The sequence below is a fragment of the Harmonia axyridis genome, chromosome 2 (assembly GCF_914767665.1).
Source record: "Harmonia axyridis chromosome 2, icHarAxyr1.1, whole genome shotgun sequence".
NCBI classification, from domain to species: Eukaryota; Metazoa; Arthropoda; class Insecta; order Coleoptera; family Coccinellidae; genus Harmonia; species Harmonia axyridis.
In genome coordinates, this window is record NC_059502.1 from 30,794,189 (window position 1) to 30,806,223 (window position 12,035).

A 12,035-nucleotide genomic window follows, 5' to 3' on the forward strand; every position below is an offset into this window, starting at 1 on the left:
AATTTCACTCGAATACAGTAGGTACTTATTGTCGATAAACTAGAGATAATTGAATTTGACCACGGATTAATCATTAAGTCTAAACTGATCGCTTGCATCATTTTCGACATGTTTTTAGACTAAACATGAGACTGAAACGGAAATAAAAAACAATATGAGACTTGGAAATCCAGCAGTATAAGACAGCAGAAGGATAGAAGGAATTTGCTTGTTATAATAAACCACAGTTCAGAGAACGTTTCTTGTGCACTGCCGATGCCATATTCAAATATTTATCATTTCACATTATCATCATTCTGTCGTTCTTCAATTCATGTAAAATTAATGTAAAGCTGGAGAATCGAGTTTTAAATGAATAATGAATGCTGATACTGTTGAGTTGAAATTACAAACCTACCGGTTATCTCCGGTAACTCATTTATTTTATGCCTTGTGCGGTCGAGGGGTTGAATGTTGAATACCATTGAAATCGCATCATCAATATTAATCTTGGCCAGTTTCCACAACAGAGTATAAATTGTAGTTCTCTCGTAAGAAGTGCTCGACAGACGAAACTCATTTATAATGATTTTTTTTTCTTATAAGAATTACCCTTCCCTCGAAATTTCTAAAATATAAAATTTCAGAATTCTCTACAAAGATGAAGAACGAAAATTTTCCCATAAAATGAAAAACATTTTTTTTGCTTTTATTTGAAATTGACGCGACAGCAAAAAATCGGACCATTTTGCGGTTTATGAGTTTATTATTGCTTTCAAGATAATTACTTTTATTGCATTACGAGCACGTCTATGTCCGAGGTTTATTATTTTCCTTTTAAATTGAATTTTCACACGCTAACCTGCTCAATTCTTTTCCGAAACAACTCAATTTTATTTTAATCAGTCGAAAAATCGCCATAACTCACTAAACATCCACTTTTCACCCTCAGTTGGCTGGACATTATCGCAAATAAGCTCAAGTTGGTACGACTCCTTAAAAGGATCATTTCAAATTATCTAGTATCCTGTAAATTTCTGTGATTACGGAAGGCGCAATAGACGAATGAATGACGAGAGCTCAAAAGCTCAAGAGAGCAAGTCAAGTGGTTCTTTAATTTTTTCTATCTCTTACAGTTCCCACAAATTTTCACCTAGAAAGTATTTAGGTATATTATTGTGAACTTACCGAGTGTATTCTTCTGGCTGTGTCATGTATTGCTAGGATGTGGGTGATTTTGTTCTTGTTTAATTGATTTGCATCTTTGGAGTCTCTATAGTTTCCCACGTAAAGCCCTGGCAGCACCTTCAATGAAAAGTATTTGTTAAAAACATAAATTTAAATGGAATGCTTCTAGATCACCTTCGAACAGCCGAATTCAAATTCAGTTATTTTTTCTCCAGAAAATGAAATGAAATCAGAGAACATATCCAAATATATCTCGAAGTCACACTAATCAAAATGATTATGAGCTGAAAGGAATGCTTCTAAATCAATTTTGACAATGAATTATTTTCTCCAATGATAATTTGTGAGGTTATAATCATAGGTTATGTTTTGACATTCATTTCGATAACCGCATAGAGTAATAAACATAGATATTACTCTGAGGATAGCCGGAACGGTAAATTGTAAACTGTAATGTCTGTGATGAACTGCTGAAAAACAAAACGAACTAAAGATGTCGACACTGGACAGTGGACACTATAATGTAATACGTATAAAGATATATAACGAGTGTTCATTAAAATTAGTGGTCAAGAGTGTTGTGGAGAAATAAGAGTTGATTATCTGTTAGTGTGAGTATCACTTAGCTTGTACCATATTCTTGCCAGATTCGAAGTATGTGAATAAATGTTAGGGATATGGTACAAGCTAAGCGTTAGTCGTTGTTACAGAAAATCAACTCAAATCTCTCCAAAGCACTCTTAACCACGAATTTAAATGAACGCTCGTTATAAGGACTGTGTCATATAGACATCAATAAATTATATCAATGTGATTATCACATTGTCTCTGCGTCCCAAAACCGATGTAATTTCGGTATTAGAGATATCTGACAATACGTTGCTACGAAGGATTTTAACATTTTATGTACATTGTTCCATTCGATTAAATAATTTATTGAGCTGTTATACAAGGAATTTATCCAATTCCACTATTCTGGGTTCAACGAATTCACCCTTGAAAAATAAATGATTCGCGTGCACGAAGCTTCGCATTATTAGCTGTAGAAATTTAGGAATAATGATATAATGATATTTAGATATATGGTGTGAAAAAAAAAACATTTTTGCTTTCAATATTTGTATCATATTCGTAGGTTTCACTGGTGTTTTTCAAAATTGGGAGGAATCTCAAAAGCAAAAATATTATCTATATTTCAACAACTTCAAAACATCGCTTTGTCATTTCGTCAAGATAACAGTGTTATGAGGTTCCATACGGTCGCAAACACTCAAATTGGAAAACTCTCTTCTTGAATTTTTTAAGGTTCTGATGATTAGATCAGCGTTACATTTTTCACCATGCTTCAAATTGTGATTTTGCATGCAAATATATAAAAAAATTTCCCCGATCGCTTATGCAGTTTACTAATTATCAGGAAAACAACATTTCTAACGGTCATATTTAAGTAACCCATAATTAGATTAACGCCCATTAACGAACTCAACCGCGTCATTTGAAATCCGAACCCACCCTGAAAATTTTATCTAAGTGTTTAGGACATTCCGTTAATAAAGATAATAGAATTTGAAGGGGGATTCCTTCATCATTGAGTCGTACCTAAGATGCATAGAATCCCTGATGTGTGACTGATTCGATTTTGTTTCAGACTTTTTAAGATATCCATCTGTTGCTGTTCTGCTTAACTAGAGTTCTGTAAGGTGGCGCTCTTGAAATACTGATTTCGGACTTCAGTTCCTATCGAATTTTTAATGAAATGAATGGAATATAATGACAGAGTATAAAAGATTGTTACGAGCATAAAATATAAAATATTGTTCTATACCCAAAGGTCACGAGAGCTGAGAATTGAGAGAAATGTCAAATATAACCGATGTATGCGCCATCTGAAACAGACGCGGTTCCTCGAAATGAAGTAGGTATAAATCTCCCGTTTTATCTGAAAGTTTTACAGGTATAAGTAGACACGCTAGGTTTTCTATGTATCTTAGTTGATCCTAATCATTCCAGAGAATTCCTGGCTATGAAGTCGAAAAATACAGACATTGTAACCAAATGATGAAAGGACAGGTTCTGGAAACGCAGTCGATTCTCATGGGAGTCGCCTGTTCCATTTTTGAGCGTGCGTTTCCAGAACCTGTCCTTTCATCATTTGGTTACAATGTCTGTATTTTTCGACTTCATAGAAGAATCGAAGATCGTATTAATGCGATCTTCATTTACTCGAAATCCTTGATAACATGAATTAATAATAATAATCACTTAATAATAATAACTCTTTTCAATTCCCTTGAAAAAATCTATCTAAGTCCACAAAATAACCATGCATATTAACTCAAAATTATTGTAGCGTTATATTTCACCATTTTTACCTCTATGAGTCGAAGACCAACCAAAATTACCTCTAGACTAAGTAGATTCGAAACCCCGCCACCCAAGTCTCAACGTGTCATTGTCATATTCAATGGTGCAATAATAACACCATTTAGATTTGTAAAGACTATAAGCAATGCATCTTCAGTCAATGTTTTTATCCCGACTCTCCTAGGACTCTGCACAGTACAGGGTGGGCAAATTTCGATGTTTTAGCACTACAACTTTTGAACCAGAGGAGATAGACAAAATCTGATACCCACTTCCCGATCTCTTTTTCTGAGAAACTAACAAGGGTAGTATTCATTTTTGGCCACCTTCTTTTGTTTTCGAGTTATAAGCGAAAATTGGAAAAATGGCGATATCGAAAAACATTTATATCTCCGCTAATACTGATGATAGAGCTCTGAAATTAAAACATTATACAGGCACTTTTTTACGTAAAATCCAGTGGCGTGCTCGTATTTTCAAAAGGGTTTTTAATTACGAAGCTATGACCCAAAGTTGTTTTTTCAAATGGGAACACTAGATTTTTGTGCCATTTTCTGAAAGCTTAATTTTTCCTGATTTCAAAAATATATAACATCGTATGATTTGTATCAAAATAAATGACAGAAAATGGTCAAAAACCTTCTTTTACTTAAGAGTCTCAATATTTCTATGGTTTCAACTGTTGATGAGCCTTTCTATAACAAGAGCAGTGTCCTTCCGTCAATCTGATTATTTCTATGCTTTTCACTTATTTCTACAAAATTCGAATCTATATTTATTTTATACAAATAGTTTCGAAAAGATAAACGAACTTGGAGAAAGTTTCCTAGGTAGCTTGAACACAGTTTCAAATATTCATCTATTGAAATATCGAGAAGAGGTGTCGACTGTGCATTGTGCAATTGTTGTCATTATTAGGTTAAATATTATTTCTTGTTTGGTCCTTCGTAATTAAAATGTTGAGTTCAATCATATGTGCATTGTTTGATATGCTGTTTAAAATGGATTCTGGAGACCCATGTAAATAATCTCCTGATACATGCATCGCAATACAACTCTTTCGATTGAGAAATTCGATCTTGTGGTTTCTCCGTTATTTCCAAATAAATTTTTAGATAAAAAATTTATAAAACATATCTAGATTCGAATTTTGTAGAAATAAGTGAAAAGCATAGAAATAATCAGATTGACGGAAGGACACTGCTCTTGTTATAGAAAGGCTCATCAACAGTTGAAACCATAGAAATATTGAGACTCTTAGGTGAATAGAGGTTTTTGGCCATTTTCTATTATTTATATTGATCCGAATCATATGATGTTATATATTTTTGAAATCAGGAAAAATTAAGCTTTCAGAAAATGGCACAAAAATCTAGTGTTCCCATTTGAAAAAACATAACTTTGGGTCATAGCTTCGTAATTAAAAACCCTTTTGAAAATAGGAGCACGCCACTGGATTCTACGTAAAAAAGTGCCTGTATAATGTTTTAATTTCAGAGCTCTATCATCAGTATTAGCGGAGATATAAATGTTTTTCGATATCGCCATTTTTCCAATTTTCGCTTATAACTCGAAAACAAAAGAAGGTGGCCAAAAATGAATACTACCCTTGTTAGTTTCTCAGGAAAAGAGATCGAGAAGTGGGTATCAGATTTTGTCTATCTCCTCTGGTTCAAAAGTTGTAGTGCTAAAACATCGAAATTTGCCCACCCTGTACATTCTTGCACTGATTTGCTAAGAGTAAATTAGTTGAAAAAAATTTTGCCCAAAAATAAACAAAAAATAAAACTTTAGCTCAATTAGCTGTTTGACGTGTTGGACTCCAAATCCCACTCATTCATAAGAAAACCTAAAAATTTGTCAATTTATCTATTGACATTTATCAATACCCGTGAAGACGTTGATTCATTTTGAAATTTTTTAATGTCAATTCATTTTTCAGTGAATTCATCTGGATATGTACGATCTACTCTTACTATAGGGAATCTATATCACTATTATTTATCTTCGAATATTCATTGGTTCACCTCTATATCGCATTACCTGTGTGAGTCGATGTCAACCAAGAATGACTTGTTCAACTCGAAATACGGCTAGGTCGAAGATAAATCTTGGCCTCGTGGTCATTCGACTTAACGAGAGTCCACTGTATAGCGTTTTCGAAAAATATAACAGCAACAAATTTTATTTTCTCAAATCCCGAGGCCACTGAATTGAATGATAGATAATGCAGTATAATGAGAATTCAATCAGAAATAATTAAAGGGTTCGAATCGATTTAAAAGTTAATTGTACAACAAACATTGAGATATTCATACCTAGTAAAGAGCGAACATCCATCAGATTGGATTTAAAACCTGTTGGACACCAGCATTGTCCATCTAGTATACAATGCAGTTATTAAAGGGATTTATAGCGCTTTTCATCACTTTAAAACTCCAACACATAAACAACTCATTTGGAATTTAGCATAGGTCAGTTTCTCTGAAGTATTATAACAAAATGAGCTGATCATCCAGTAATCTGGAAAACAAGTGTTTCAAATCATCTAAACAAGGATACGAATAAGACAAAAGTTTCGACAGTAGTAAAGATAACATTGAAGCAACATTTGGATGAACGAAGGAATTGTTAACCTCCTACAAAACTTTCAGATCAATATAAAAGCAGGAAGCCGTTGTTTATTTCAAAATGGCCAGGATAAGAACGTCCTCGAAAGTATTCTATGATCTCAGAAAAATATACGACACAGATTATCTCCCTGGTAATAATGCCTCTTATTCTAGAATCATGGTACCTACGATGTAATGAAATGTAGAACCAAAGAAGTGTTTTAGACCTAAGAAGTTCCGAATTTACTCCTCCATTAATAATGAAACTTTACCTATGTTTCCGAGAAATCATTCGGAAATTGTTAATAAAGAAAAAGGTACTGATAGTAGAAAACATTTTGAGGATACTTCTTTAGGGTGAACAACTTTCTAACATATTCATGGGCCAAATTGAATGACAAGCAAGAACGACAAATTCATATTATTCTATGGAGAGATATGGAAGCAAATCGAAGGAAAAATTTAAGGGTCTATTCGAACGCGATCTTAGCACAACGACCTCACTTAGCTCCAGTAATAAGAGTTTCACGCCATCATCGTGTAGGGTGAATTGAAATTAGGGGTGATTGACCTTTGTTCTCCATCTAAATTACAACCAAATTATCGGAATCGATTTTATGATGGAGGTTGTTGGTATAATGAAACATCATTATTGGGTTCGAAAAGTTGAACAGAAAAGTTAATGGAGTAGGTTTCTTTTATTTCTATATTCTATGAGTGTTCCATTATCACCTTTCTGTTTGTATCATCGGTGGAATCACAATGTTGCTAGGCTTTTTATCGATATTTTCAAGGTCACCTCAGAAATTCGTTAATGATTTCGATTTCTTTAAACTATGTTTTTACTCATTCATAGAACTATTAGTTTCAACATACTGCTGTTTCAGTTTAGGTTATTATTCTTCAGATATATAATTTTGATTGCTCATTGTTGCACACTTTATGTTGAATGTCGAAATAACTAATTCTGCTTTGTGTTTATTCAACATTTGGTAACATTGATTACAGTTTCTTATCTACCAAGGAAAAATAATTCGTGATAATGGATATGAAAGAAAGGTATTATTTTCATTCAGTTGGTACAGTTGTTAATCTAATTAATGAGTAATTTTGAATGCGATCAGGACGAAAAAGAAAAAAACGAACTCAAAAGAATGCTGAATAGTATGCCAGTATTTTCAGACTTCTTGAGATACATTTTTCAAACTCATTTTCAAGAATCCTTTTCAATATCCACCACCAATCGATTTAAGCTATTTCCAGACATTATGATTCAAGTTTTGAAGGTAGAAAAATATCAATCATATCAGAAGAATGCCGTATGTTCATCAAAAATATTGGTTGAGTTTTTGATCAGAAGTTTATTTATGATTTGTTGGCGTGATGCAAATCCATAAGTTTTCCTTTCCTCAATCTGGTGAACTTTCTCCTAGAGTTGGCTTCATAATTTTTAATTCGATCGAACTTTTGCGTTCGGTAACATTGGTTGAAGTTGTAAAAATTAACAGGTATGGGATATAATTAGTGTTCCACAAACCTAACACTATTCAATTAACAATCCTCAACATTAGCGTTGTTAATTTCAATCAAAGACTTGGCTGATTGCCTACCAGAGCAATACAAATTTTCTGCTTCATCTCTATCGTTTTTGAATGTACCTACTCTATCATTCATAAGCACGATGTTTCTGATGGAAACGATTTTGTATTCTATGTATATTAATCGAAAACTTGACGATCCAAACTCAGATGCAAAAAAAAGTTCTATAGTTTTCTTGTACTTGGCTCAATTTTCAAAAGTCTTTCTGTAAACTGTAAATAAAATTATTCATTTCAACTTGCATATTCAATTTCATGTTGAATGCTGGCTCATTAGTTACTATAGATTCTTAATCAGAATAGTATATTCTAAAACAAGTTGCAGAATGGGCTCCTATTCCAACACGAATGCAAAATTCAAAAACGAGCGACGAAGGAGCGAGTTTTGGAACGCATGAGTGTTTGAATTGACTTCTGCAACGAGTATTAGACGATATTTTCTTTATTTCAGTCAAGTTTTGTGAGATATTGTCGAAATTTAATGAAAAATTCAGATTATACATCCTAGTGACATTTGTATTGTATCTTGGCAGTTGGTGTGACTGTTACGAAAATTGACAGATTACGGGATTTCAGTTTGAATCTTACGTTTCGAATTTTGAAATAATTTAACACCAACAGAATTAAGAGAAATTGCGAATATTATGTCGCAAATCATTTCACTAAATACAAATTATATTATATCGACAATTTGACGTGTGTTGTATTTTGATAGGAAGTCAGTATAGACAACCACAAAACGAAAAACATAACTGAAAACGATGCTGTAATGAGTTCATTACAGCACTGTATTTAGAACTGTAATGAACTCATTACGATACTGAAATAGAGAAATTCATTTTTAAGCTTCGTGTGGAATAATTCCGAAGTGAATTTTTCTCAAATTATGTACCAATTTTCATCAAGAACAAGAACCATTCCTTTTCAAAATTTTGTGTTTTGATTTATGGCTTGCATGTGCACTAGTTCATTTTTAAGGGACAAATAAACAATTCACCCCATTTAAAGAAATTAAGAATTTTTTAGTATACCGTATAGTTTTGGTCATTGTGCCATAATCTTGGTTCAAAAGTTCAGTTTATGAGTTTACCAATACAACGAGGAGGCAACAATATATTTATGTTATACCTAATGATAATAATCAATCGGTTCAAAATTAATTTATGAAAACTTATTGAATTCTAGTAAAAAATCAAAACAAATCAATTCAACTGTAACATAAATAACCTAAAGAAACGTCCTTTTTTTTAATTCAGATTAATATTTTTTCATTTACTGCCTGCATATGTCGGTTCATATTGTCGATTAGGTAAAAGCATCTAGTGAAAAATGTCATTTCTTAAAGTAAACCTTTGATGGTAGGTTCATTTCTTTCTCAAAACTGAGTTAGTCAACGCCATCATCCAGAACACAAAATTTTGCAAAGAAATGGATCTTGATGAAAATTTGACGGAATTATTACACAGGATGTTTCTGGGTTGGGTTTTACAACAAACTTCTGATCAACCCTGTAAAGTAACTAAAAAGCCAGCACTTAACGAAATATTGAATATGCAAGTTGAAATTAATAAGTTTATCTATAGTTCACCAAAAAATTTTGATAATTTCGTTTAAAATAAGAAAACTACGAGACTTCAAATTTCACTAAATATCAACTTGTTGCGTTTTTTTGCACCTGAGAGTATAAACAATAATGTATATATTCATATCATGATACAGAATAGATGGTATATTTTTTGAAGGTAGTAAAGGTGTGAATCTTCGATAATGCCTGAATATTTGCTCGTTCACCCAACAGATTGATCGTCACAAATTATCGTAATTTGAGTGAAGGATGGTTTTAAATAATTAGGTTCGGCTGACTGATGAGAAATCCGAGGTCAAAGTCAATTCTGTCCGACTGTCAACACAATAACTCTTGAACGAATAGACCTAGGTTTTAGGGTTAGGTTCAGATCTCGAATGTTGCGGTTAAGTTAATCAATGGGTGAATTCCGACATTATGTGAACATGCCCGTTCAAAATTTGGTGTCCATAGTAATTTCAACACTATCGATTCGATCGAAATGAAAGATTACATTCACGGAAATAGTTATTTATAACACAAGTGCAGAAGGCATTGATACTTCTCCACGAATTCGAAATTCTTGAATGAAATTATTTCAATGAACGGTTGTTACAATGAGCCTTCTGTTCGGGTACTAAACACTATTTTCTCTAATTCACTGATTCGTTATTCAATACTTCCATGAATATCGTTTATTGATTTCTGCATTGAAACATGTTAGATGGCAAAACTGTTATCTATATCGCACATTTGACTGATCAAATATAAATCCATGACAGGAGATTTTCGATTATTAACATGAAAAAATAAAATATAACTATGATATCTGCGTGAAACTGAAATTTTTAATCTCGAAGTAACAGAAATGTGAAGAAATAATCAAGATGAAATTTACTATCTAAGCTGTCTACAAAATTCTGTTGATTTAATGAATAGAAATAATTGTGAATTGTCTTGAATTTTTTTTTTTTAATCAATGAATGTAATTTATTTTACCGAATTTAGTACAGTAATTTTCAAGAAATACTGTCAATTAAACCAATTAATTGTAATTTCGCCAGCGCTAATTACCGCTAATTAATAAAGTCGTAAACGTTCAACCATTATTTTCCTCTTCAATTTTTGTGATTTTTGGACACTCATCTTTTCGGACGTGGGCAAAGGTACTTTTTTGTACGCTCACGATTGGAAATAAGAATGATATATGAGATATTAAACATCAACTATATGAATTGACATTAATAATGTAGATTAATTTATTTTAGAACGAATAACTGTTAGTTCAATTTTAACAGGGTGATATTCATATGAACTGATATCGTATGATTCCTTCATTCGATATTAGATTATCTGTGACCATAATAGTCCTTAGTTAAGTAAGTTAAACGTAGTAAAGTACACCATCTGATATAACTAGCTATGAATTCGGCAACATCGTCATCACATTAATAGCAAATGAGTTCATTACACGCTATTGCTCTCTTGTGAACTGTTTTAATAATTAAGTGTAATACACGTAGGTATGGTTATGTACTGAAGGACCGTAGGGAATACGTGTCAGATTCAGTGATATATTATAGAGAGTGATGCAATTCAATCAAATAGGCAACTTGGTTTCTCATTTGATGGCATTCAAAGTCTGGTTCAAATTCACCTCTTTATGATTTGAAACCGTAGAACAGAATATTTCTTCGAAACATTTAATAAATAATATCAAGGATTATGAATTGTGGATGGAGAGAAACTTCTTGAACCTAGTTCAATTGGCATATGAATAAGATTCAAATTCGTATGATTTCTATGTTTATGAAAACTTGATACCTATCTTATATTGGGATAAATATCGAAATTATATTACTGTGCCAAGAAATGCAAGTTCAACCGACAAAATATCAAAACCAACCGAAAGAAGGATATATTATTGAAAACTGTAGAATTGAGTTAACGGCTAATAAATTAAATAATCCAATTAACATAACATTTTGTATTTTTTAATACCATCTTTCCTCATCAGTGTCTTATAGTTTAAAAAACTTACTGAAAGGAAAGGTAATCTAGAAATAATATATAGGGATAGCAATCTCAATAAGTGAATAAACTCTTTTCTTACTCTTCTGTGAAATGAATATGCAAATTATGCTTTACAATCAGAATTACAATTTTTGACAATTTAATTTCATGTGTTGGTTGATGGTGACCAATTATTTCGATATTTATATTAGATTATCTTCATCAAGTAGAGATATCTGGCGTTTAGAATTGTATTAAGAAATTTTGAATGCTACATGTAACAACGATTTTATGTGAAATATTTGTACCCTGAATATCTCTATAGTCTATATCAACAACGCAAAAGAACAATTCCTTAAGTGAAATTATTCAAAACATTTATAATCTCATCATTTTTATGATATAAAAATATATAAATTTATTCTTTTCATTTGAAATTTATTGATTAAAATTCAAACATCAACATAACTTTATCGAAAATATTTGTCCTATTGTGACCTTTTTCAATGGTTCGAGGGTGAAGCTTTACCTTTTCTGATTCAATCAGGCCGTTATTGATTGAAACTTGGAATTGGAGTGGAATTATAGTTCAGTTTAGAGGAATGAGGTGAATATTGAAAAATAATTCTGTTTACGAGTGAAATTTACACTTGAGGAGTTTTAATATTTTTCGTCAGTATCATTCAATGATTAAACAAAAGGTACCGAAAATAGGTA

General features: G+C 32.1%; 1 protein-coding gene across 2 annotated transcripts in view; it reads right to left on the reverse strand.

Annotated features, from left to right (window-relative positions):
• The window catches only part of LOC123674002 (dual specificity protein phosphatase 22), a 54,559-nt gene that overhangs the window by 30,244 nt on the left and 12,280 nt on the right, over window positions 1-12,035 (reverse strand). The window contains exons 1-2 of one of the 2 annotated variants that reach the window (XM_045608802.1): window positions 1,342-1,553; window positions 1,168-1,284 (exon numbers count right to left, since the gene is read on the reverse strand). In XM_045608802.1, coding sequence (XP_045464758.1) covers window positions 1,168-1,284; window positions 1,342-1,407 — 183 coding nt within the window. In that variant the 5' untranslated portion in view covers window positions 1,408-1,553. Of the gene's footprint in view, window positions 1-1,167; window positions 1,285-1,341; window positions 1,554-12,035 lie in introns of those variants that run through there. The other variant, XM_045608803.1, reaches the window with a different exon arrangement.